This window comes from Equus asinus, chromosome 5, assembly GCF_041296235.1.
Source record: "Equus asinus isolate D_3611 breed Donkey chromosome 5, EquAss-T2T_v2, whole genome shotgun sequence".
Classification (NCBI taxonomy): Eukaryota; Metazoa; Chordata; class Mammalia; order Perissodactyla; family Equidae; genus Equus; species Equus asinus.
In genome coordinates this window covers 20,669,140-20,695,241 of record NC_091794.1, presented here as the reverse complement: position 1 = coordinate 20,695,241, position 26,102 = coordinate 20,669,140, and the positions used below count along the sequence as shown (strand labels likewise).

The 26,102-nt window shown below is 46.1% G+C and overlaps 1 protein-coding gene across 1 annotated transcript in view; it reads right to left on the bottom strand.

Annotated features, from left to right (window-relative positions):
* Positions 1 to 26,102, bottom strand: part of ARHGAP31 (Rho GTPase activating protein 31) — a 106,594-nt gene that overhangs the window by 9,722 nt on the left and 70,770 nt on the right. Inside the window, exons 4-10 of the mRNA XM_014829041.3 lie at positions 21,681 to 21,763; positions 20,590 to 20,697; positions 19,755 to 19,897; positions 14,348 to 14,546; positions 12,120 to 12,244; positions 6,428 to 6,490; positions 3,596 to 4,171 (exon numbers count right to left, since the gene is read on the bottom strand). Coding sequence (XP_014684527.2) covers positions 3,596 to 4,171; positions 6,428 to 6,490; positions 12,120 to 12,244; positions 14,348 to 14,546; positions 19,755 to 19,897; positions 20,590 to 20,697; positions 21,681 to 21,763 — 1,297 coding nt within the window. The remainder of the gene's footprint in view (positions 1 to 3,595; positions 4,172 to 6,427; positions 6,491 to 12,119; positions 12,245 to 14,347; positions 14,547 to 19,754; positions 19,898 to 20,589; positions 20,698 to 21,680; positions 21,764 to 26,102) is intronic.

Below are 26,102 nucleotides of genomic sequence, written 5' to 3'. Positions count from 1 at the left end.
AGCACTCACTGTTATCATCCATGTGGTGCCAAGTCATCAGCCTACCATTTTCTTTTCACATGTATGGGGCTTCCAACCCTGGGTTAAGTTCCTCAGGCCAGAGGCATATCTATTCCAAGAAATTATCTGCTAAGAGCCTATGAGTCCAATACATTTTTGCTGATTGACAGATTTGAAGGATACTTCTAAGCTATAAAAGAATCTCTATAGCTCACAAAGGAAGGGCACTGGCAGGTTCCCAGGACAGGCCACATGATGCACAAAGTGGGTGACCATGGGGCAGAGACTGCTAATTGTCCCCTAATATCCATTCTCTTCTTCTTTAGTTATAAATAGAAACTGGCCCCCCCACCCCAGGTTTTAGGGGGCACATGGCTGTCTAGCTAGTGACAATATTTCTCAGCCTCCATTGAAGGTAGATGTGGCCATGTCAGTTTTGGCAGGTGGGATGGAAGTAGAAGTGACGGGTGCAACTTCTGGGTCCATTCTTAAGTGGAAGCTGCTTGGCTGCCTCTCCTGATTCCCTTCCCACAGGTGGGAATGTGAGTGTGGGGGTGTTGAGCCCACTTTGACTGTGTGGGCAGGGACAACACCTCTGGGATGGCTGAAGAAACCTGGGACCCCAGAGGAACTCCCAGAGCACAGCCACCTACCTTTGATAGATAAGACAGAAATCAACTTCCATCTTGTCTGAGCCACTGTGTTTTTGGTTCTCTATGTTACAGCACCTTGGTTTCTACCTTAACTAATAGAATAGTGGGTTTATGAGATAGGCTGCTCCTGCTTAAAAAGATAATAGGGCAAAACAAATTTGTGTAGGTAACTCATATTTCAGATGCACTAAAATATAACTATTTAAAAGAATTCCTTTGTAAATTCTTCAGTAACTCCTAAGATCTCTTAGAGTAATTCTGTGTTTTCATTGATCAGGTTTCCTTAAAGCTATATGGTTACTCTGACCTCCCTTTAATAAGAATTTCTAGAAGAGGAAGCAGAGAGTGTTAGTTGTAACTGTTAAGCCAGCCCATAAGCTCTTCCTTCACTTTCAGAACGATCCAGTTTGCGGTTCTTTTCCCCCTCACCCCAAGGATTGAGGTTAGCAAGACATAGTCTTGAATTAGGCAAAAGTCAGATAATCAGTTATGATGATTAATTGAATAATCCTTTTTTTTTTTTTTATTTGGAGCTATTAATGATCTCATTGTAAACACTTTAGTTAAAGTGCAATACTTACTTGCTATCTCTTACTTTTTGGGTCACATTGGAATTTCACCTAGATTGGCCAAAAGTGGAAGAACTGGTTTGACCAGAGTGACTAGAAATTTTAATTAGGTAACCGGAAAAATCATCTTTAATTTTTCTTACCCACTCCTACTGCACAAAAAGTATTTTATTAAGGAAGGTGAAGTTCTCCATTTGGAATAATTATGGAAGGACGTAAGAAACTTAAGTTAACCTAACCCCATAAGAGAGAAGGGTGAGGGCCTTACTGGCCCTGAACCTTTGGGCATCTCCCTCTGGTCCTCAGTCCTACATCTCCATAGCTGCCTCCTACAAGGTCCCTTGTTCTGCCCTGACTGCCACTAGGCACAAGCAAGGAGGCAGCTGGTGTTTCCACTAGCGTCTTTCCCAGACCAATTTAATATAGCCTGGGTGTTCTTAGTTACAGAGACAAGGAAGGAGAGAGGGAAAAAAAGACAGGCTGTCTTCGAAAGACCCCTTGGGCCCCGCGGACACTGTCTTTTGGAGACGATAACTAATCATATAAAAACCTCTGAAAACACTTTCATCCTCAAAGGCTTCAGTAACTCTCCTGGCCCTCATCCTGCTCCCCCTACACCAGCCCAGAGCACAATCTCCAGACAGGGCGTCACTTGACGCCCCTGAGATTTTGCTCATCTTGTGCCCCCAACCTCAAGGCAAGGGGGAAGAGAAAAGGACAAATATTTGTTGAGCATCTTCTGTGAGCCACACCATGAGTAGCCATTTTATGAACATTCTCCCATTCAGCCCTCACCCAGGCCATTGAGATAGGAACCACCCTTGCTTTGCAGATGGAAAACAGGCTCAGAGATATCAACCAAGTGCCCACCGTCACGCTGCCAAAAAGTAGTGAAGCTGGGGTCTGAATCAGCCCAGTTGGGGTCCAAAACATACACACTTCCCACAATACTTAGCTGCCTTGCAGCCTAGGATGTCCTTTCCCATCTTTTCTGCACGGAGAAAGCCTACATATTCATGAAGCCCCAGCCCAAATGTCACCTCTTCTGAGAAGCCTTCCTGGAATCCTCCTGAGGGGACTGCCTCGTCTTGATGCCCTTGCGGTCCTTTCTGAAACCTCTCCCATGATACTTCAGGGACCTAGGCTCTCCCTCGTTCAGAAAGCCCAGGAGACTCTCCAGCTACTGCCACGGGCTGACCCTGGGCTGCACTTGAGCAAAGAGTTTCAGTTTCCTTTCCTAGTTTGTGAGCTCGCCGGGGGAGGGGACCACGTCTTAACAATCTTTGTAACTCCACAGCCTGGAGCAAACGTGTAAGGGAGCACGGAATGCTTAAAAGCATGGATTTTTTCGTCTGGAATAAAATCCTGGTTTTCCCACTTCCTTGCTATGAGGATTTGGGCCAGTTAACTGATGCCTCTCTAAGCAAATGGGGATGAGAGTAACTACCTCCACCTCCTGAGGTGGCTGTGAGGAGAAATGAGATAACACAGGCTCACCACTCAGGACAGTGCCTGACACCAGAAGAGGTGCTCCAAAAAAGTTAGCTAATATTAACTGAAATAGAAATATTCTTAAATCACAATGAGCATTTGTCAATTTGTCTCTCAGTCATCCTTGCCTTGAGGTTCTCACTACCTCCGTTTTATGTGGCTCATGTTTGGCTATTGATCACAGAACCTCTCCCGGCTCCAAAGATGGCCCAGGGACTCAAGCTTGGCCGGTCCTAGAACCAACTCTATTAGCCCCGCAACAGTGATTGGTCCAAGACTAGGCATGTGACCCGAGCAGGCCCAATCAGAATCTTCCCTGTGTTTGATAGAAGGACATTGGGAGAAAGATGCTCTTTCTCATTGCTCGGGTTGCCAGCCATGTTCTCTGCAGATATGATGTAGAAATGTGGGTTGGATGTGTGGAAAGAGATTGAATCTGGAAAAGTTGAACACCCAGTTCCAGCTCTGCATTCCGCTCTGTGAGCTTTCCCTCCTGCCTTCTCATTGCGTGAGTGAATAAAATAATAATAATCGTAAGGTAACATTCTTTGAGTACTTACTATGTATTAGACAATGTTCTAAGAGCTTTATATTAGTATTAGTATTAACTAATTTAATACTCATGACAAACTCATAAAGAAGGTACGGTTAGCAACACTGTTCCCATTTCTCAGATCAAGAAGCTGAGGCACAGAGAGGTTATGTTAATGTGCTGAAGATTGAACAGCAAAACAGCTGAGCCTGGGCTTGTACCCAGGCCGTCTGACTCCAGAGCCCACGCTCTTCACCCCTTCACTACATTGTCTTGCAAACTCTGTTAAAGCACATTTAAACCTCGTTTTTATCTCTTGCAAAGGAAACAGACCCTCTCTCTTCCTTTACCTGTAGAAGTCTCAGCTCCCGGTGGTTTCTCCTCTTCAGGCCAACCTCCACTCTCTGACCCCTGGAAAGAAAACTCTTCCAGGCTGGAAAGAGACTGCAGCTCCTTGGGGGGGGTCCTGCATGGGGTGCTGTTGGTGCTGATGACGGCTGACACACGGAGAGGCACGGACACGGCAAAGGGCTCGGAGATGTTCAGGGCCTTGCGCTGGTGCCGGGGCGAGGGCTCCATCTGGAAGAGGCTGCTGGTGAAGACGGACTTGCTGGGGCTGTCGTTCGAGGTGTAGAACATGCCTAGCATCTTGGGGGCCGTCTGCTCGCCCTCGGGATCCTCGATGGGCCGGAACACCTTCAGCTGCTCAGGGGGCGGCCGGGCCTGAGCGCCCTGGAGTTGGCTCCGGTCACTGCTCACGTCAAAGCCCCCCTCCGCCCCTGCCGGCATACCCTCCTGGCCCCATTCGCCCTCCTGTTTGCTGAGGTCACAGGAGCTGCCCGTGCTGGTTGAGTGCATTTTTGCTGCTGGAATGAAAAATCCACCGGTGGTGACTGTTCGATTGAAATTTCCTTTGGTTTCTTTCCCTAATGAAAAGCAAACACATGGTCAGCAGGCTGGGCACACACACGACTGCACAGCGCCCTCCATAAGGGCAGGCTCGCAATACTTGAGTACTGGAAAGGCACAGCATGCTAATAAGGGCACAGCCACCCTAAGAACGACAGGTATACAACATGTGGTTGACAAGAGGAAGCATCTTCTCATGTGCACAGAATTTTGTCATGATGCCCCGAGAGTACCATCTGCCGTCGTGTCATATGGATCCCTTTTAAACTTTGCAGGTGGAGCAGTTTCCATCAAAAGGCCACTGCTAAGATTGCCACACAGAGCAGCCATCCACCGAGCATTAAATGTAGATCACGAAAAAATTAAAAGATTGGTGGGAGATGCTAGAATGATGCTTGCTCAAAATGAAGACAAAAGAAAGGGCAAATTAACAGAATCTTGCTTTATTTTAAAACTTTAAAACTTATTGTTTTAAGTCTTCTCTGGCAGATGGACCCAAACAGGGGTTTGATTTCCCAGCAAGGAAATGAAGGCTCTTCTCAGCGAGACCTCTCTGCCTTTTCCCAGGCTTCCTCCTTCAGAGGATGAGAAACTAGAAAAGCAAATTAACTAAATGTTAGAAAGCACAGCTGTGAGCAGCGAGTTCCTGACTGACTTAGAAGTGAAAGCAAAGCAAAGAAAAATCTCTATGGGAAATAAATCAGCTGGGAGATGACAAGTGAGTTGCCAGGGACCTGGAAATAATTCCCAACTAGACAGCAAGTGCTATGCTGGACATCTTAGGCAGCAATGGATTTTAAATTCTGTATTTTTTTTTTTAAGATTTTATTTTTCCTTTTTCTCCCCAAAGCCCCCTGGTACATAGTTGTATATTTTTTTAGTTGTGGGTCCTTCTAGTTGTGGCATGTGGGACACTGCCTCAACGTGGCCTGATGAGCGGTGCCATGGTCCGCTCCCAGGATCCGAACCAGCGAAACCCTGGGCCGCCGCAGCGGAGCACACAAACTTAACCACTTGGCCACAGGGCCGGCCCTGGGTTTAAAATTCTTATGACCACTCGGTGGGGGAAGCCTAATAATCTCCTTTAACACGTGAAGAAACTGAGACCCAGAAAGGTGGGCTAACCCACCCAATGCCCACAGACACGGTGACTGGGATTTTGAAATATTAAATTCCGTAAAACCGGGCAAGAACTGCCCCGAGAGGTTTCAAAACCAAAGCAAATGGAGGAATATAAAGGTGGGAAAATGCTAAAAGGATCGAGTCAGCTTAAAAAGACCTCACTGAATATTTTACAAGTTTAGAATTAATTTTTGGAAGTTGTTTGAGAAAAATGTCTTCTATTAAAGAGGTTGGGAAGTCATGGGATAAATGTGGGGGAGGTTGAACAGTCTGCTGCTGGGGAAGCCCTGTTCCTTCTGACTTGCCACCGTGCATTTTAGCCACTTCACAAAAACAGAAGCAAGAGGGACAGGCAGGTACAGGTCAGCACTTCCAGGTGGAGCTTTAAGAACCAACGTAGGGGGGTGACGCTTTGGTGACAGTGTCACCTGACATGCAACTGTATGTGCACATCTACTCCAACAAGGGATGTCATCCTTCACATGTGTCTGGCGTGGAGCTAGTGCCCATCAATGTTTATGAGTGAATGAATGAATGAATGAATGAATCTACAAACTCAAAATCCTGACTTTGCAAGCATGATGAAGCTAATGCCTATGGAAACAAGCAAATTCAAGACAAAGAAGCATCTAGGCACAAAACTCTGAGCAAAACTCTGAGTAACCAGAGCTTGACTTTTCTTAATTCCCCAGGGGGAAGCCTCCTCTGCCTTGGCTTTTAGGTGTTGATGCTTTTTTTTAAAATTCCGATTTATTTAAACTAAAAAACTAAAAAAAAACTAACCTAAAAAAAAAAAAACCAGTTCACTCATCAAAAGGTGTTGAGCTTTGCCTGGGTTCAGGTTTGAATGTGAAATGCTGTCTGTCATCTCCAGCTGCAGTTAGAGGAAGGCTGGAGAGAGAGGGCACCTCCTGAGCCCTCACTGTGTGGCAGGCAGAGTAGAGGAGGGTCATGCGAGGCCTCTGTGAACCCCTTGGGGTCAGGAAGGGTCAGGAAGGGATTTGGGACTGGGGGATTGTCGGGACTGGGGGATTGGGCATGAGGTGACTGGAGACGAGCAGGCCCGGCAGCTTACGAAGGCCACTCTGGTGTGGGAGCTCCAGGCTCCCAGTTGTGAACCCCGGTTCCGAGTCCGAATGTAAAAATCTCACCTTCCACAGGCACTGAGCACAGCGAGTCCATGCTTTTAGCTGGGCGGATAGTAGCCTTTTCCACTAAAGACAAAAGAAAAAATAACCCTGATGAATGCACCTGAAGAGGAAGCAGTCAGAACAATAGCTCAGCCTGTAAGTACACGAGAACTTTCTTTCGGAAAGTATTTATCATTTTCCCCTTTGGAAAACATTCCCCTACTCCGCTCTTACATGTTCCTACTTTCTTAATGGGACTGACCTTATAAAAACAGGGCAGTTGTAGATCAAAGTTTTATTAACATTTTACAGATAAAGGTAAATTACCATTTTGCCAAATAGCTATCAGCAAATGAGGAGTCCTGAACCCAATTTTAATGTACATAAAGGATTCAAAGATTGATCCAAGGGGGTGGAACCCATGAGGCTCCAGGCAGCCCTGCCTATTTGGCAGGGGGAGAGCAGGATTCTTGCTGCAGCCACATGTGTCAGCACCCAGGTATTTGGTACAAGCTGTGAGAGGGCCCAGGAGAGCTGAAGACACCTTGCTCCCCATGTGCACATCTGCTCCTAGGTCTGCGGACTGGCTGCTCCCCACTTGATCTCACCCGCCACCCTCAGGCTGGAGCAGATCCCAAGTAGCCCAGGCTTTTTTGTGCGCCTACAATGTGCCTGGTGTACTCTATGCATCTTTGGAAGCCACCTGAGCAGGTTTTTGGAAGAATGTGGTTTAGTATTCCAAGCACAGGAGGAGGCAGTTTCACGAACATCATGTCTTATCAGTTTGCTGAATTGGCTGGAAGGTAGTTCCTTCAAGTCAAGCTTGCTGGGCGGGGAGAGAAGGCAGTTTGGAAGCCAAGCGGGAGCCCTAGGACCGGTAGCCTTTCAGGTAACTCTGGATTCGGACAGACGTGGCTTTGAATCCCATCTCTGCCACCTGTGGGCTGTGTGGTTTCAGATAAGCAGCTTATCTTTTCTAAACTTCAGTTTTCTCATATGTAAAATGAGGCAAGATAGAGCTGTTGTGAGGATTCAATGTGCAATGCACATAAAGTAGTTAGGTTGTACTAACCTAGAACAGAATAAATGCTCAATAAAAAGTTACTATCTCTCCTGTCGTTGTCAGTGTTACCTAGTAAAGGCCAGGGCTCAGCCACAAAGGGGAAGCCAGGAGATGGTTCTAGAAGAAACACTCAGAGTTGGCCCTAAACCAAATAGGGCTCTAACTCACACTTGTTTTCCCCTCTTTGAAAGTTCCCCCTTTTTCCCTCTTGCTCCAAAGTCTTCTCCTTCTGAGAGGCTCTGAATTAGCCCCTTGGCCTCCCCAGCTCAGGGCCTCTCTCCCACTGGGGCCCACAGTGCTGTGGGAGGACACAGCCATCTTCACTCAAACCCTCCAAGGGCAGAGATGGCCTTCCACCTCCTTCCTTCCAGCAGTGGGCCAGAATTCTTGTCCTTTGAAGATCTGCTATGTCCACAAGTTTACAAACTGACTTATTGTCCTAAAACGGCCTGGCCAGCACCCCTTCATTCACGTGTTCTGAGACGAGATTTGCCTCTATTTTCTAGGGGCTGTGTTTCTGGACTTCTTCTGGTTTTCGTGTGTCAGCCTTTAGGGGCAGTGACCAGGTGACCCTGAGTGTCGTGGAGGATGGGAAACAGTTCTGTCTGCAGGGCCATCAGTGTTCACCTGTCATGTGGGACCCACTTTATGACCATGCAGTTCCGTGTTGCCTTGGTGGCCACAGCAGCACATCAGAGCTGTGGCTTTTGGGAACAATCCCCAAGGATTCTCTGGCCCTTTTACTGGATAGTAACTAAGTGCACAGGGCTCCTTGGCCCATGACTACACTTAGATTATATTTTTCTGTCTGGAACCTTGGCCTGGCCTCATGCAGGTGCATTCACCAGTTTTCTGGCAGCCCTGGGGTCCTTGAGGCCCTTCTCTTAGATTATCCCTATGGCTTTGGGATTTTCCTGCTCAAAGGAGTTCACTTTGGAGGGTTCCCTGGACTCTCCCTGTTTGATGATATACAAATTCCAGTACACTGGTGCCCGGGAGACTCCAAAGTTTATGTGTCTTCCTTCAGTCAATATCCCAGTTTTTCTTATCATTTATTTTCCATTTCTGTTCCATTTCCTAAATATGATTAAACAAACACCCTTTTACCTGCCCTGCTCCCCCCAAAAATCTCCAATATTATTCATGGTGAATCAATTTTTTAAATGCTCTTAATTATGGAGCTTTTATCAAGATTTAAAAAATTATTTAAATATGTTAATCCACTGATTCACTTTTTTCACATGCATATTTCAACAGATAGTGAGCCCATGCGCCACTTGCAGAGACCACGCTGGGGGATCATGACCATAAAGCAGCCCCCCCACAACTCCCCACCAAGTCTTTAGTTTCTAGGGTTCCAGAAACATTCCTCTGGTGAAAAGTGGCCACTCAGGCAATAGTCAAGGTCACAGAGAGCCCCTTGTATTGACACTGATGGCTCTTTAATTTCATCCTTGCATCTCCTCAAAATTCAGCTAATTTGGTGATCTATCTCTGATTAGTTTGTTCATGAGGTATCAGACCAGTGGCCTTCAATCCTGGATGCATATCAGAATCACCTGGGAGCTTTTTAAACGCTACCAACACCCTGACTTCACCACAGACCTCAGGCAAGTTGCTGTGGGTGTGAACCACACCCTGTGGGTGATTCTGAGGTGCAGCTGTGCAGAGAAGCCCTGGCCAGGACATCCTGTGCCTTCTGTGAATGTACCACCGTTTGATCCGGCACCTTGGACTTCCTCTTTTTGAAAAGCACACGGGGGTGGAAATCTTCCTAAGTCCAGATCAAGGCAAATCATTTGTTTCATTTTTTCCTTGTTTGTTTTGTTCTATTGTTTTTGATTTTTCGTTACTTGGTGAACCTCTTTCATTGTATCCCTGATTCTATAACTGAAATTCTCTCTTTGATGTGCTTAAGCAAATCTCTTATTAGATCAGGAGTTTCTTGCCAGGTACTCCTCCCCTGAAATGCTCCTTTGAGAATCCTAATTTCTGATTTATATCTGATCTACCATGCCTAAGGCAACTTCCCCTCTTCACCTGGGCTATCTTTGCATTTTGTGAAAGACATGGTTCCCCCTATAATGAATATTGCAGATGCCTACCCAGAATCTATTTCCCTTTCTCCTTCTCACGGAGCCCTTGCATTTCTTGAGTGCGTCTGGCTGTAATCCCATTCCTCATGCCAGTGATTGGTTCAGGAACCCAGGCCTAAGCCAATCAGCACAGGGCACTCCCTTAGCCATAAAGATTGACCCTTGTGACTCAGTGAAGGCAACTGAGACAGCGGGGGAGTGGAATGAGGGCTTCTGGGAAAGAAGGATCTTTGCTCTCAGGAACAAGCTGCCAGAAATGACGTTCTTTCTCCTCCAGGACTTGATTGAGTTGGATTTGCTATTATTTACAAGCTGAATCATCGTAACAGCTACACCCTCGTTACTCATGACTCTAATAGGGAAACTCGAAGATTTCTAACATCTGCACTTTATGATCCTTGGCATACAATTATCACTGGGTTCGAGGAATGTCCTTAAAAATATTTATGTCTTATTTTCCCTAAAGGCATTACTCTCCCCCTCCAAATCTTTATTATTAAAAATTTCAAATAGTCAGAAAAGTTGAAGACCTCTAAACCTACCACCTAAATTGACATTTTGCCGTATATTTTATCTTTATCTACATCTTTTATTTTATTAAAATATATATATTTTGCCATATATCTTTATCTATATCTGCTTGCCTATATTCTGGTGAATCATCTGCAAGTGCATTTCAATATTTTGACACCTCGCCTTAAATACTTCAACTTTAGCACTATCTCCTAAGAACCACTTGCACATGATGAAAATCTACAATTCTAATATTCAATGTATTTGTCCCCCAAATTATCTTTTGTGGTCCTTCCCCCCTGCCCCCCCCCCCCACCCCCAGCTAGGATCCACCAGTGAAGGTTTCCTCACTGCATTTGTACATTTACCTTTTTCAACTTGTTTTCACAACTATTGCCTCCATTTTTAAAAATCATACCTTCAATCTATAACACTAAAGGTCATTATGGCAAATTTCTTTTGAATCTTCTCTTTCTGACATAATATTCAGCTGGATTGGTTATGTTCCTCACTGTACAGTGGTTCCCTGAGTTCCTCCTGCATCAATTCCTATTCACGACTCAGATAGAATTCCCACAGGGCAGCATCCCCGTGTGAGAATCATGACCTGACCCTGGGGGAGAGGGGTCAGAGCTTCCTACGGTAGAGTTCAATGAATAAATGTAGAAGGAAGGATGGAAATAGACAATGACCATTTGGCAAACACCACAATCATAACTGTTGCAGGCAAGAACCACTGATGGATGCTAAAGGTCATGGATGAAAGTATGATAAGTAACAGGATATTTGCATAGTCTCAAAATATCTCCCACAAGATACTTACTAATTGCAAAGGAAAAAATAGTAACTTTACAGGGACAAAACCTTGTAGACAGCTTAACCAAGTGGTCAAAGTTGACATCACCAGCCATAAGATGTTGACACCATGTGTCTCCTGATAGGACACACTGAGACAGACACAACATTCATAACCTCAGTCTAATCATGAGAAAACATCAGACAAACACAAACTGAGGTATCGTCTACAAAGTAAATGGTCAGTACTCTTCCAAAGTGTCAAGGTCAGAAAGACTGAGGACTTGTCTTAGACGGGAGGAGATTAAGGATGCATGACAACTGAATGCAATGTGGGTTCCTGGACCAGAAAAAAGACGTTAGTGGGACAATTGGCCAAATATGAATGAAGATGGTGAATTATTTAATAGTATTATATTGATACTAATATTCTGGCTTTGATCTTTATATTATGGTTATGTAATATGTTAACATTTGGGGAAATTACGTAAAGGGTATATGGGTTCTCCATGTACCATTTTTGCAAATCTAAAATTATCTAAAAGAAAGAAAAGACTCCCTAGTTAATTTATAAGTTTCTCTTTCAGGGTTAGGTAGCTTGATGTGATCAAACTGACAAATAAAAATGGCAAGCAATAGGATATACTGGCGTATATGAGGAAGCCATTTGGTATAAACCTAATTCGGCCTGACTTTGTTTTTCCAAAAGGGCCTGACTGTGGCCATTGAGCATGCATTGTATATCTGCTTAGACATTTTGAGATAAAGGTGCAACTTCCCTCCCCCTCCCAACGTTGGCATCTCCTTAAAAATTAAGCATCTTTCTTTAGGCTGGGAACTTTCTTTAGATTGCAGCGCTCATCTGTGACTGCCCAGCTTGAGGCAACGGACCTGCCACCCCGCGGGGTTCACTGAGACAGCAGGCCTAGCTGCTGTTTCCATCAGTCACTGTGCTGACAGAGCAGCCTTGTGACTATTGTAAAAGGGACATTTCAATCATATGTGAAACATACTCTCTGAGGGTATATAACCACCCTGTATACCCCCACTTCTTTGTAGTGCTCTGTTCCTTTGTGGAAAGACTCTCCTGGGTTATAATCCTCAGATTTAAGCTCAGAATAAACTCACCCAAATTTTCATTTACAAATTGGTTATGGATTATTTTCATCGACAAAACGAAAGACTTAAGAAGCAGAATTAGGAAAAAGTATCCATCTCATAAACATAACTGCTTGCTGAGTCTCACCTGAGAGCCTCTGTCCTCTCACGAACACACTCCCATTCCTACTCAGCTTTGACTTGGAGTCGGATCCGGAACGGCCCAGGTTAAAGATTGATTTCCACTTCTTCGATTTACTGGAGAGCTTTCTTCTGAATGAGCCAAGCCATAAAAGGTTAGTTTAGTAACTAGTCACTTCAGCGGGACATTTAAATTGACAAGGACTACCCCAGTCATGTTCTTAGCTATGAATGGCTCTGACATTTCAGGAAACACCTCTCTAATATTCAAGTTGGGCCTGCCTCTCACACTGTCTAGGGATGCCTGAGGCGACCAAGCTAGGCTTTCTTTCCTTATTCCTCCCTCTCACTTGTTCTGTGTAACCCTGGTCTCCACACCAGAGCAAAGGACCACAATCCCCAGAGGAAGGGGCGAAGGCGTGCTGTTAGAGGCAGGGGTGGGGCAAACAGAGGCAGGGATGGGTGGGGGACTCAGAGGTCATGAGCAACCACACAGTTCTGGGAATTCTGGTAGGAATTCTGGCAAGCCCTCAGTCCTGAGTTTTCAAAGATACTTCTTTTTTATGGGAGTAAACACTCAAGACCATAGGCCTCAGTCCTGTTATTCTCCCTGCACTGTGGCCACACTGCTGGCATATCCACAGGTGAGGAAAGGGCTGCTGAAGACTTTCACAGGCTGGAAAGGGGGTGGATGAGAAAGCAACTTGGAAAAGGGTCTGGCCTGGGAGGGTGGCAGGCTGCCCTGCGGTCAGCGGTCGCTGCAGAGAAATGCAGAGGGCAGTGAGTGTGTCTCCGGCTTTGTCTCCCACTTCCCTGATGCCTCAGTAGGGGGCAGGGGAAGGAGAGTGCTAGACTGGGTCCAGAGAGCCTGGCGCCACCAGGGGTCACCACAGGCGCCTTGCCCTGCTCTGGCTCGGCCCAGCTATTGGACTTCATAAAGTTCCAGGAAGAAACCCTGCAACTTGTGGGTTCCACAAGGGACCTTTTCTCTGCAGTATTCTCTTGGACATCCAGTTCTCAAGCCCAGCGTGTTTTACGATCAGTCAGAGAGAGACGTGCAGTGCGTGGTGGTGTTTTCTGGATTTGGCCTGGTTTTATCAAGCACTTGACTTTGGGTATATTTTACAGGGTCACATACCCAGGTGCGGTTGAAGGCAGAGGTCCTTCTGAGATTCACTTCTTCCTGACCCGTGGGTGGGAGACTAACTCTCCAGGGGTTTAGGGGGAGGAGCAGTGGGGCTCAGTCTTGAGAGAGCACCATCCCTGCACTCCAGGAAACGGAGGGCTTCTTGCCAGGTGAGTTCCAGGTGTGCCATTCCCATAACATGCAGTGTGACAGCTGCCTCCTACAGTTGTGCAATGTGGCAGTGCTCTTTCTCCCCCTCAAAGGGAAACAGCCCTGCCATCCTGGGAAGCGAACTGACAAGAGGTCTGAGGTGTCTGTTTTCATACCTCTTCTCCGGGACCAAACAGTGAGGATGACCATCTCCAGCAAAAAGATTGCCTTGCAGCTCCTCCACCTACTGTCTGCCTAGAATTTAGGTTTCCTGCTTCAGTCACTGCCTCCTTTGACACAGGTGTGAGGGGGAGGGGGGAGGAGGGGTGTGTGGAGACCAGGGTTACACAGAACAAGTGAGAGGGAGGAATAAGGAAAGAAAATCTCCTATGAATGAAAATGATGTTTTGCTTGCTTTTGGAGGAGAGGGAGGGCTCTGACAGGTATGAGGTGGGGAATGGAAGCCAGGGATGCATGTCCCCAAGTGCAGCCCACAGCTGTCAGTCCAGAGTGGCACTCTCTGTCAACTTGTCCTCCTTTCATCTCTATATAGGGCTGTTGTAATGCTCCGTGGAGGTGGAGGATGGGGGGGACAGGGTCGAGTTTTTGTTTTTACCAAACTTCCTTTGGAAAATGTCCAGCCTGTTTTGTCTAAACTAAGAAGTGAAGGATTTCAGTCATGACTCTTGACCCCTATGACTCCACCCCCACCATGGTTCTCGGGCTCTCCTCTATGGGATCGGGGATCTTGATAACTCTGGGGCAGTGAGTGAAGGCATCAGCTGCTGGTGAGAGACAGTTGTGGAGACAGCTCCCTTCTCTTCTGGAATGTTTCCCTACACCCCAGCGCAGATGACACCCCCAACCCATGCTGCCATCATGGCCCTGAGACTACACACCTTCCTCCTCTGTCTCCCTCCACCCAAACATCTCCCAGAATTCAAAAGAATGCCACTTGCTTGTTGTCTGGTAACTCAAGGACGGTGTGGAAGAGGGTGCCCATGGGAGGGACAATCTCAGGCAGGCTATTCTCTCTCCTTTCCTTCCGAGCGGGATGGTTAGTAGCCAGGCTCCGAGCCTGAGCTTCCTCCAGGCTCACCAACTTCATGGGCGGAGAGAGGGCTGGCAAGGTCTGGCTCTTCATGATGGGCCGGTTTTCTATAAAAAAAGAGAAAAGCTCACAGACCTCCTGGGAGGAGGCCTATGTGCTGGGCCCAGCCAGATTCCCCATCCACAGACCCTCCATTCCTGACCTACTGACAGGGGGCTTCTCTTGGGCTTGGTAGGGTCTAGGGCAGAGGCTGCCCACAGGAAAATGACAACCCTTCTGGCTAGACTAGCTGAAGGCACACAAGGGCTTCAGGAGGTAATCTGTAGTTCTGGCCTTTTCAGAGAGGGATCATTCATTCATTCATTCATTCATTCAATGACAAACATTTACTGAGCACTCACTGTGGGCCAGAGCAGCAGCAGTGGGTCTTTGCCCCTGGGAACTGCCTAGTGCTTTGGCCAGGTGGGACTGAATGTCCAGCCACGGAGGGAGCCTAACTCAGCTAGGGGAAAGCAGGAGACTATCCCTCTCTCCGCAGCTGGGGACCACGGGCTCAAGGCAATTTAAGGTTGGAGCCTGTACTTTCCCTCCATCACCTGGGCTTATATCTCTGCAACAGAAAGACATTTTACGGCCTATACTATTCCCTAAAAGATAAGTGGCGTTTGACTCACTACCCAGTCATCTTCAAGTGCATGCAAGCTAACCTCTTCCTTATATGGTTTTTTTTGAGAAATAGAAGTGATGATGGCAGATTGCTGGTGTCCAGGGTTATCTCTTTTCTCTGAGTCAGTGGTTCTCAACTTGGGGTGATTTCATACCCCCTCGCTCCAGCCAGGGACATTTGGCAATTTGTGGAAACAGTTTGAGTTGTCCTAAGTGTGTGTGGGAGTGCTCCTGGCACCTCATGGGTAGAGGCCAAGGATGCTGATAACATCCTACAAAGCACAGGACAGCCCCACAACAAGAATTATCCAGCACAAATGTCAACAGTGCCCAGGTCGAGAAATCCTGATCTAAGTGAAAAAAAAGAGGCCTAAGTTTGCCTCTAGCTAGTCTTGCGGCAACCTTGCCAGTTTTCTGCAACTTCAGAAGGTGTGAAAAGCCTCAAGGATAACCGGGGTCAACTAAGACTAAGAAGTCATTTTTGGTACAGAACTCACCTAATTTTCAAAAGCACCTTGAGGGCACTATTTCTCTTTGCAGAGCGTGACCCCGTCTCTTATTTCAGAGGGAAATAAAACTACGGAAAAAGGGGCGTTGTAGAAAATGGAGACAGTAGGTAACACTGGGTGTTTCCAGGGAGGACAGCGTGGCCGTCCTTCAGCAGGATGCCATCCAGTAAATTTGCAGTCCAGAAAACTTCTCAGTACAGTTTCTGACCTTAACCCAGTTTTCCGACTTAATCCACAGGAAGTTAAAATATTTAAATTTAATTTATTCTCAGCGTTTGTTCATAGAGTCTAGATTATTTATGGTTTTGTTGATTATTTACTTAAAAAATTAAATCACTCTGGAAGCAACTGGAACAGTGGGCAGAACACAGACTGCACAGTCTGAGGCCTTGGGTTAGCACCCGCCTCTCCCCTGAGTTCCAGGCTCCCGTAGGCCTACTCAGCGTCTCTGCTTAGGTGTTTAATAGGCGTCTCTAACTTTACATTTCATAACAAAGCTTGTGATTTCTGCTCCTCACCTCTAGTACCTCCTGCCGTCTTCTCCAAGTTGGTAAATGGCACCACGGATCACCCAGTTGCATTAAGCCAAAACCTGAAGTAGTTATTTTTCATTCATTCCTCTCTTTGATGCACCCCCTCCCCCAACATCTGGCCCATAAGCCAGTCTTGTAATTCTCCCTCCAATATATATCCTGTATCCAGCCACTTTCCCCTTTCCACTGCTGACATGTAGTCCAGGCTGCCATGGTTTCCCACCCCATTTCTTGAGGTCTTTCCATAGCTCCTTAACTGGTCTCCCTGCTTCCAGCCTTGCTGCCTTTCAGCAGCCAGAATGCTGAGATCCTGCGCTCCCTGCTCAAAATCCTCCAATGCTTTCCCATGGCACGGAGAACAAACTCCCAGCATGACCGACCAGGACCTTCCATCTGCTTTCCTTCTCCTTCTCACCCAATCACCCAGTAGTCTACAAAAATATACAGGACAAGTTTTTTAATGTATACTCTCATTATATACACACATATATTTGTAAATTATACATATATACCACTATGCTTGTATTATGTGTAATCGAAAACATGCAAAATCATAGAAATTACAAAGCATACAATAAAAATAGATGAAAAAGAAATTCTCATAGTTTCTTCCAACACCCATACTTGGGTATTTTGGTCTTTGGCACCCACTAGGGTGGGGCACCCACTTTGGAGACCACACTGGCTGACGTTCTGCAACACTATGAGCCCTTTCTGCCTCAGAGCGTTTACACTCCCTGTTCTCTGGGTTTGGAACATTGTCCCCAGATCCTCACATGACTGGTTCCTCTTGTCATTCAGGTCTCAGTTCAAAGATCACATCCTCAGAGACCATGGCCATTCTGTACCAAAATAACACCCCCAAGTCACTGGCCATCATGTTACCCTGCTGTATTTTCTTCAGGGCATTTATTCTTTGAAGGGATAATGTATTTACTTGTACACTTGTTTATTGCCAGTCTTCTCAAGCAGAGCATAGCTCTATGCAGGGCAGGGTCTTTGCTGTTTTGTGCACTGGCACTGCCCCAGTGTCAAGAACAGGGCCTGGCACCCAGGGGGTGCTCGATACATATTTATGTTTTCATGAGTCTTGGGTATATCACAATCCCTCTGGCCTCATTGCTCTCATTTATCAGTTAAATGTATTGGGTTCTATGACTTCTAAAATCTTTCCAGTTTGAAATAGAACCCTATTTCCAAATCTAAAATTCCAGAGGGTCTGACTTATTCTATTTTGTGTAAACATTAGGTGTGGTACCTTACCAAAGTCAATATGAATTCATAACAAGAAGCTTTAAATGAAATAACTGAAAAATAAGTATTGGAGGCAATCAAGAGTTAAAGGCTAAAGAGTAAATCGGATTTCAATGTGCAGGACGAAAGATGATTAAGGCAATGGTCATAAAGAGAACTGGCATCCCCAGGTTGGAATTAGGAAGAACCTTAACACTAACAGTCATGCATGGGATTTGCTGTCTAGAAGGACATTTCCCAAAAGGTAATAATTCTCCAGAACGCCTTATCTGCCTATTTTCCTATTTTTTCCTCACAGAGGCAGCACGGAGTTAAGGAAAGAGCATGGGCTGAAAGCTTTAAGTTCAATGTTCAGTGCCACCAGTTACTAGCTGTGTGGCTTTGGGCAGTTACTAAGCTTTTCCGGTTCTCCGGTTCTTCATGGTGGTTGTGATAAGCCAATAAGATGATGTGTGTGGAGTGCCTGCAAGAGTTCCTGGCATAGAATAAGTCCCCACTAACTTATCAGCTGACTCAAAAGGATGAATGAATGAATGCACATTACTTCTTACTTACTTTCACAAAGCATTTATGTAGCTTAGAACAAAATATACATCTATAGTAGAAGAGTTAAAATAAAGATAAAAGAAAGATCAGCCACTCCTAGGTACACAACCAAGAGAACTGAAAACATATGTTCACACAAAAACTTAACATGAATGCTCACAGCAGCATTATTCATAATAACCAAAAAGGAGAAAAAAACCAAATGGCCATCAACTGATGAATGGATAAACAAAATGTGGTCTATCTATACAATAGAATACCATTCAGTCACAAAAAGGAATGAAGTACTGATACATGCTCAATATCGATGAACCTTGAAAACATGCTAAGTGAAAGCAGTCAATTACAAAAGCCCACATATTGTATGATCCCACGTATATAAAATGTCCAGAAAGGCAAACCTATAGAGATAGACAATAGATTAGCGGTTGCCAGGATCTGTGGGGAGGGGAAAATGTGGAATGACTGCTTATTGAGTATGGAGTTTTCTTTTGGAGTGATGAAAGTGTTCTGGAATTAGATAGTGGTGATGGTTGCACAATTCTGTGATTATATTAAAAACCACTGAATAGTACCCTTTAAAATGATTCAAATGGTGAATTTTATGTTATATAAATTTTATCTCAATAAAAAAATTTTAAAAAAAAGGTCATAAACCACATAGAAGACAGGGTAAGGGTGGGAACAATTATACCAGAAATCAAATTTGATGCTAATTGCAATTAATTATCTCTGATGATTATACTTGGTTTTTCCAAATTATTAGCTGAACTGGAAAAGAATGCTTTGATCAGCTAGCACAAATGTTTTGCAGATATGGTTCTCATACACAACTGGTTCTCCAGGTGTGGACCCTGACCAGCACCAGCAGCCTCACCTAGAAACTTGTTAGAAATACGAATTCTCAGCAGCACTCCAGACCTGCTGAATCAGAAACTCTGGGGATGAGGCCCAGGAATGTGTGTTCTGACAAGCGCTCCAGGTGGTTTTGATGTGCTCTAATGTTGGAAAACCACTCACACAAATTGTGGTCACCAGGCAAGAATTCTTAATCAACTGGATTTCTGGTTTTTACATATTTGCCTCATATGAGTTCAAGCAGCATTAACCAATTCACTCCTAGGGTTCATTATGCCATTATAAAAGCTACAGGACTGAAATGCCATATTTTGCATCCCATAACATCCAGGCTAAAACAGCTCTATCTTTCTCCCAATATGGCACAGTGAGATTCAACGCTAACTAGTCTCTGCACACACATGCCCACAAACACACACTCATTTTTGTATTCCTCATGCCTGGTGCAGGGCAGAACAAAGTAAGCACTCAAGAAATGCTTTTGAAGAGAATGCATTCTGAATACACCTGTGAGTACAAACAGGCTGCCCTTAACTCCTTCACTTAAGACTTGAGGATGAAGGCACAAAGGTCTTCTGAAATATCATGCTGAAAGTAAAGATGAAATCTAATAAAGGGAGGAATGTTGCCAGTGCCTCTAGATAACACCTCCAAGAGTTTAAGAACTCACCAGTAAAACATTACTCACCACACCACATTCATGGAATAGGCCATGTATGCAAGTGAGCAGAAACATACTATAGCCACAAGTAAACGCATCACACCTTTGCTGCACACACACGGATGTCTACATGCATTGATCTCTAGACAATGACACACACAGTAACCAGCGCACGCACGCAGCCTACACTCAGAGCTAGAACCAAGCCAACCCTGACTTATGCTTGCGCCCCATCACTAAGACGAGAAAGGCTGGGCTGGTGGGGTGTATGCCAGGAGGAGCCGTTACCGTCATTCTCCAGAGAGCTGGGTGCACCATTGTTAAAGATTTGGTCCACATGATTCAATATGAACTCAATCACCACCTGCTGGACCCGGACTGCCAGGAAGGCTGCGTCTCCATTGCAACCAGTGGCTTCGATTTCTTTGGACCTAAATTGCAGAAGAAACACATTCGGTGAGCGAGTCTGCCCTACAACTTGAAGTGTACGGGGGAGTGAGTGGGTCTTTTGTATAAGCCCCACCTCCTAGAGGTATACGGCTTATTAATCTGTAGAATATTTTAACTATTTCAGACTAACTAAAGGGACTCTCCAAAGACTGTGAAGCCCAACACACTGAACAACTTGAGAACAGTTACCAGGTATTACCCATTGTAAGACTATAAACACTATATTAGTGAATATATAGGAAATGATTTTTTTCCTTCATAGGAGCTCATTCTACCACCACCCAATTGTTCTACGGGGCAGGTCACCATTTATGAAACCATATGAAGCAGCTCATTCAGGTTATAGTCAGCTGTGATGCCACCAAAACCAACAAAAGCCAATGAACCCCAAAGACAAGAAAGGCCTTTTCAAGAAATTACAACATACAGATCCATAACTTCAGCCACATCCCAGTTGTAGCCAGAAAATGCCTTTGGAACCCAGAGTTTCCAGGTTAGCAGGCAAAGAGCTTAGCCTGTTAAAATCACCTTTAATTCATATGTGCTACAAATGACCACTTAGCTACAGGTTCGTCTTCAAGGGGCTTCGATTTTGAAGAATCCAGACTCTGTTTCAATTAGTGGCCTGCTTTGAGCCCACTGGGTGGTGAGAAGGTGAGGGTATGGCGGTTACCTGAGAAGGTTTGGTGCCCACACCAGGGCCAGGTTCCTGGCATGCATGTTGGTCTTGCTGCTGAAGGAGGCAATGTGGGCCAGGTGTCGAATCAGGTATTCCAAGGTCCTGTAACGGTTCATTTTTTTTTTGACAAAGTAAGAAACTTCCGTGCCTGTGTGACGCCTGACATCTGGAGATAATTTCTAAGTTTGGCTCTAAGAGACTCTAAATATTTCTATCTTATGAATTTTGGAGGAGTATCAGGAAGATATCAAGATTGATGGAAGTAATTTTCTTGGCCCTGGGCATGCTGGCCCTGGGTGGGGAAGGGAGACGGTCTGGTCAGAAGTCAGCTGAGGCCCTTGGGCACCAGCCAGAAACAGAAGCCGGGAATCACAGCGCCACAGAGCCTGGTTTCTTAGTGACTCCCTGTTTCTCCATGCACCCAGGGCAGAATGGCCTCCATGATCTTGAAACCAGCTCTTATCCTGGCTCTCTTTATGGTTCTTCCAGCTACAGGTAACGTGGTACTTGTTAGGGAGCTCATTTCATGGATGAATAACATCTATTATTGCTAAAAAGTGCTCTCTTAGACTTCATCAACATCTGCCCCTTGCGAAATTGGGCAGGCATAGGGAACACTGGGAAAGGTGGTAAAATTAGGGGCTACATTGTGAGAATGAAATGAAAGGATGGGATGACGGAAGGTATGGTACTGATGAGCAAATAGAGACATCAGTCAGCCAGTCCCTCAATAGTTACAGGCAAACTCTGTTTCAAAGCCATCTTGGTCTCCACAGATTTGGATATGCTATGAATCTGGGTAAGACCCTAGGATGTCACTGTGAGGCTGGCTTGTGTGATAGGAACGACTTTCTGTGGGACTGTGAGGGGTGCCCTGCGAGTGACCTAGACGTGGGCTGCCTCTCCCTGCCAATGTCCCTGGTCAGGCACCAACTCACTCTGATAAAAGTGACCTGTTCACCCACCTCAAATTGCCCCAGGAAAGCCACTGTCCACTGAACTGGTTCCCTTTTATGACACCAGCCGGCCGCTTTGGTGTTACGTCACATTGAAAACCGTGGATTTCTTTTACCGAAGATTCTTACCTATAATGGGATGGGGGAAGCTCCTGGATAACATTTTGGATTCGGGCCAGTTGGCCTTCTTCTGGGCAATGCGACACCGCCTCCTGCGGAGAAGAACAGGAAGGAGCCCAGTGAGTGGCTGAGGGGTGGACACCCACCTGTGTCTGCTGGGCGTACTTAGGCCCCTGGTACTCCAGCCTCCCAAGCAAAGACCACCCTTCCAAGAGGCATGCTTTCCTAGTAAAAACAGCTAAAATCTCTGAGGGTTCAGGACGGGAAGTGTCTAACAATGTGGGCACATGGACCTTGGGATCGCTTGGGTCTCTACATCCTCAGATGGTTGTTGGGTATCCGGCAAAGAAGGTGTAGAATCTTGGGTGTGTCTATGTGGCAGAGAGAGTCACAGAGACTCACATGGGGAGAGAGAAAGAGACAGAGACAGAGGGAGACAGATGGAGATGACAGGGTGGTTCCATGTTTACTCAGCCAGCAGCCTTCTTGGGCACAGACAACCACTCCTCACACAGCCTGAGACTACGCCGTGACCTTGCTCCTCAGTGGCTGCCTGTCACAGATGCCGGGAAGCAGGGAAGACGTGCCTGCTCAGCAGGATAAGAGCTTTGTCCCTGAGACCCGGTGGCCTTGCCCGGACTTGCTCTCTGGTTGTTTCCTGTGTGGGTATTTTGTTCCCCCACCCAGTGCAAGGCTCTCAAGGAGTGACAGGGACATCAGTAAAGGCAGTGTGATCACAGGCTTGCCTGGGGTTTCTGCACAATGCGGGTGTCCCTGGGCAGATTCCCCTGTGCCCCTGTCCTGAGAATCTGTCCTGCCTGTGCCCAGGCTCAAGGACCCCTCCCAGTGCAGGGACTCAGTGCTCAAGAACTGCCAGTGGTACTCAAGTTCAAGGTCAATGGTAATCACATCTTTCTTCTTCTTCTTTTTTTTTTTTTTCTGAGGAAGATAAGCCCTGAGCTAACAGCTGTGCCAATCTTCCTCTACTTTATATATGGGTCACTGCCATAGCATGGCTGATGAATGGTGTAGGTCTGCACCTGGGATCCGAACCCATGAACCTGGGCCGCCAAAGTGGAGTGCGCTGAACTTAACCACTAGGCCACGGGGCCGGCCCCTACATCTTTCTTTTTTACTGAGATATAATTTAAACATACAAATCTTAAGCTACAGCTGCATGAGTTCTTTCATATGCATATACCCATGTAATCCCACCCAGACCAAGAAACACTTTAAAAGGGGTTCCTGTGCTCAGTGCCATCCTTAGGCTCCTGAATTCAGAGGCATACGTGACGTACAGTCTTATCTTTCCTCCAGGTGCTGGAAACGTGCTTTACATTTGTATACAATGAAAAGTATAATCAGAAAATAGATTCTTTAACTTGATAAATACTGCCCCCTACAATACAACCAAAAATGAGATCCTGGCTGTGGTGTGGTTTTCTTGTATTGTTCACCTCTGTTTGGTCTTTAGCTGCCGTTTCTTGCTCGTGTGTAAAGGCTAAAATTCAACTCTGAGTTATGAGAACTTTTAGGTACTTTTTTGAGTGGAAGGAAGTTAACTTTACTGGGCACCTCCTGGGTGCCAGGCCCTATTTTAGGCCACACGTGCTGTGTCTGTTCTGTTCTAACTTTGAGGAGAACTCCAAGATGCCGCCCTGTCCTGGACCTCCCAACCTCCCTCACTTGTCTCTATTTTTTCCGCAGCGTTCACCACCATTCCTTACACTAGGTTGTGTACTTGTTTATTAGGTTTATAGCTTATTGTCTGTCTCCCTCGCTAGATGTAAGCTCTGTAAGTGCAGGGATGGGGTGAGTCCCAGGGCCTGGAACGGTGCCTGGCACCCAGCAGGCGCTCCCTCTGGATTGGTTAAATGACTACATTTATTCTCTTTCCCTAAGTGGACATCATACCAAGTTTTTTTCTTTTTCCTTTTCTTTTTTGCCTTTTTTATTATTTGAAGTAAAACACACAGAACTCAACCGTTTTTAGAGACAAGCAAAATTCTCTACGTGGGAAAACTTGAGATTTTGTTTCCTAAGCAGAAGTGGGAAGAAGGGCGGGACTCAGAGGGTCCCAGTCTTCTGGTGGGTTTGAAGCCTGAGAATAGAGTCAGCCCAAGTGAGATCTCTGCTGCCATCCTCACTTTTGGAGATAAAGGGGGTGGGGACAAGAATGGGGCCTGGAGTAAGCACCCTGACACGTCTGCTCTCTTCCTGGGAGCTGTGTCTAGAAAACAGATTTTGGAGAGGACCCTGACTCCCAAGGCAGAGACAGCCCCAGCAGGGGAGCAAAGGGAAAGAAGCTCCAGGGGAAGGAGGGGCCGCCGAATGCCGTGTGGACCCTCCCACATTCTATCCTGCAAAGGCGGAGGGGTGGGAGGCCTCTCCTCTCTCCGCAAAAAACGAGGAGGATCTTTGCCAAGCTTGGCAGGACACCCCACCCACCCACCCGAGCCCTTTCTAAAAATGTGTCCGGGGAATAAAGGTGTAGGTTAATTTAACAGCCCTCATGGAAAGTTCCTCTAATATTTTTGAAGCTGTTAGTCATCTTTGTTCTGAGAGGCAGGGAGGTCTCACTCCCGATGCCTGCAGGCCCCATTTGGGATTGGTGTTTATTTCATTATTCACAGCCTCTCCCCATTGCACCCCAATCCTATTCAGGAGCTCTCTAGATCCTCCTTTTTCTCCTGGAGGGCTCTGGTCACTGCAAACTTATTTTTAGCTCTCTTTACCTTCCCGCATTAGGATGGAAGAACTCATCATTACACAATTGGGGGAGGGGAGTTAAAACTTTGCCCATCCCGATTTTTTGCCTGAAAGAGAATTTCACTCAACATTAGCCAAGCCAATCTGGCTAACGGTTAAATCATAAAAGATCCAGGATGGATCTGTGACTCTTTGTTCCCTTCCGATCAGTATCGATAAGCCCAGCTTCCCGCTTTGAGGACTGGTGAAGGCTAGACTCTCCTCGCCTCTGCTGGGCTGCTTGCTCGTTTTCTCTCTTGCACAAACACCACTGCCACCTCTGCGCCTCAAGTCCTGCTGTCCCGGCAGCCCTGTCCCCAGGGTGGACAAACAACCGTGGCTCTCCTTTCCAACTGCACCCAGCGGCAACTCAGGTTTTGCCCTTTATTTTGTATTAATTATTTAAAAATTATTATAAATCCATTTTTATTATGTTAAGCTATTAGATTAAAAAGTAATTCTTGCACATGATTTTTAAAATGCAAAGCATTCCAAGGAATACATAGGAGAAAGTTAGTCTTCCTTCCAACGGCATACTCTCTGCCTCCAGAGGCAACCGTGTGTCCTTTCAGTCTTTATACCTATTGGTCTCCGTCACACCCGCGGAATCAAGCACGGCTGTGGGACCTGACCCATCTGCCAATTCCCCATCTCCCATCATTTTCCTCCTTGCTTGCTCGACACCGACCACGCTGGTCTCCACATGGTCCTTCAAGCAAGCTCGGCATGTCCTCCACCAGGGCCTTTGCACCTGCTGGTCCTTCTTGGCACCCTCTTCCCCCAGATACTTGCACAACTTTTTCCCTTGTTTCATCCTTGTCTCTGTTCACATATTACCTCACAGAGAGAGGCCTCTGATTATCCTACTAAAAATAGCAGTTTCCATCTTCTTCCCTGTACCCTGCATTAATTTTCTTCATGGTACTTATCAACAGTTCTCATTATAGAGCTGTGCTTTAAATTTGTTTATTATCTATCTCCTTCATTAAAATGTAAGTTTCATGAGAGCAAGGATTTTATCTGGCTTGCTCACATCACATCTCCAGCACCTAAAATGGTGCCTGCCAGGTCTACATAGTAGGTGCTTGAGCTAAGAGAAAATAGACATTAGTCTCTGCCCCCACTTCCTGGCACAACAGGGCTCCCGAAATCCTTGTAATTTCCTGGGTCATAGAAGTGTCTTTGTTCTAATGAAGCAACTCAGGGTGGGCTCCTGGAAGAAGGCTGGTCCCCAGAAAGACCAAGTCATGATTGTTGTTAGTGCCGTGGAGTCGACCGTGACTCCTCGCAGCCGCTGCAGTGTGACAGACGGGCGGTGTGGTCCCCTGACCAGGAAACAAACCCAGGCCGTGGCGGAGACAGCACTGAATCTTAACCACTAGACCACCAGAGCTGGTGAAGTCCTAACTAGAAGCTTGGAATTTTCAGCCCCATCCCCATTCTATTGAGAAAGGAGGAGGGCTGGAAATGGATTTGATGATTGATCATGCCTACATGATGAAGACTCCATAGAAATCCCAAAAGGATGGGGTTCAGACAGCTTCCAGGTGGATGAACACATCCACACTGGGAGGTGACAAACTCCAACTCCACGGGGACGAAGCTCCTGCGCTTAGGACCCTCCCAGACTTCGCCCTCTCTGGCTATCTGGTATCTCTTCATGTGGTCGTTAACTTGTAAGTC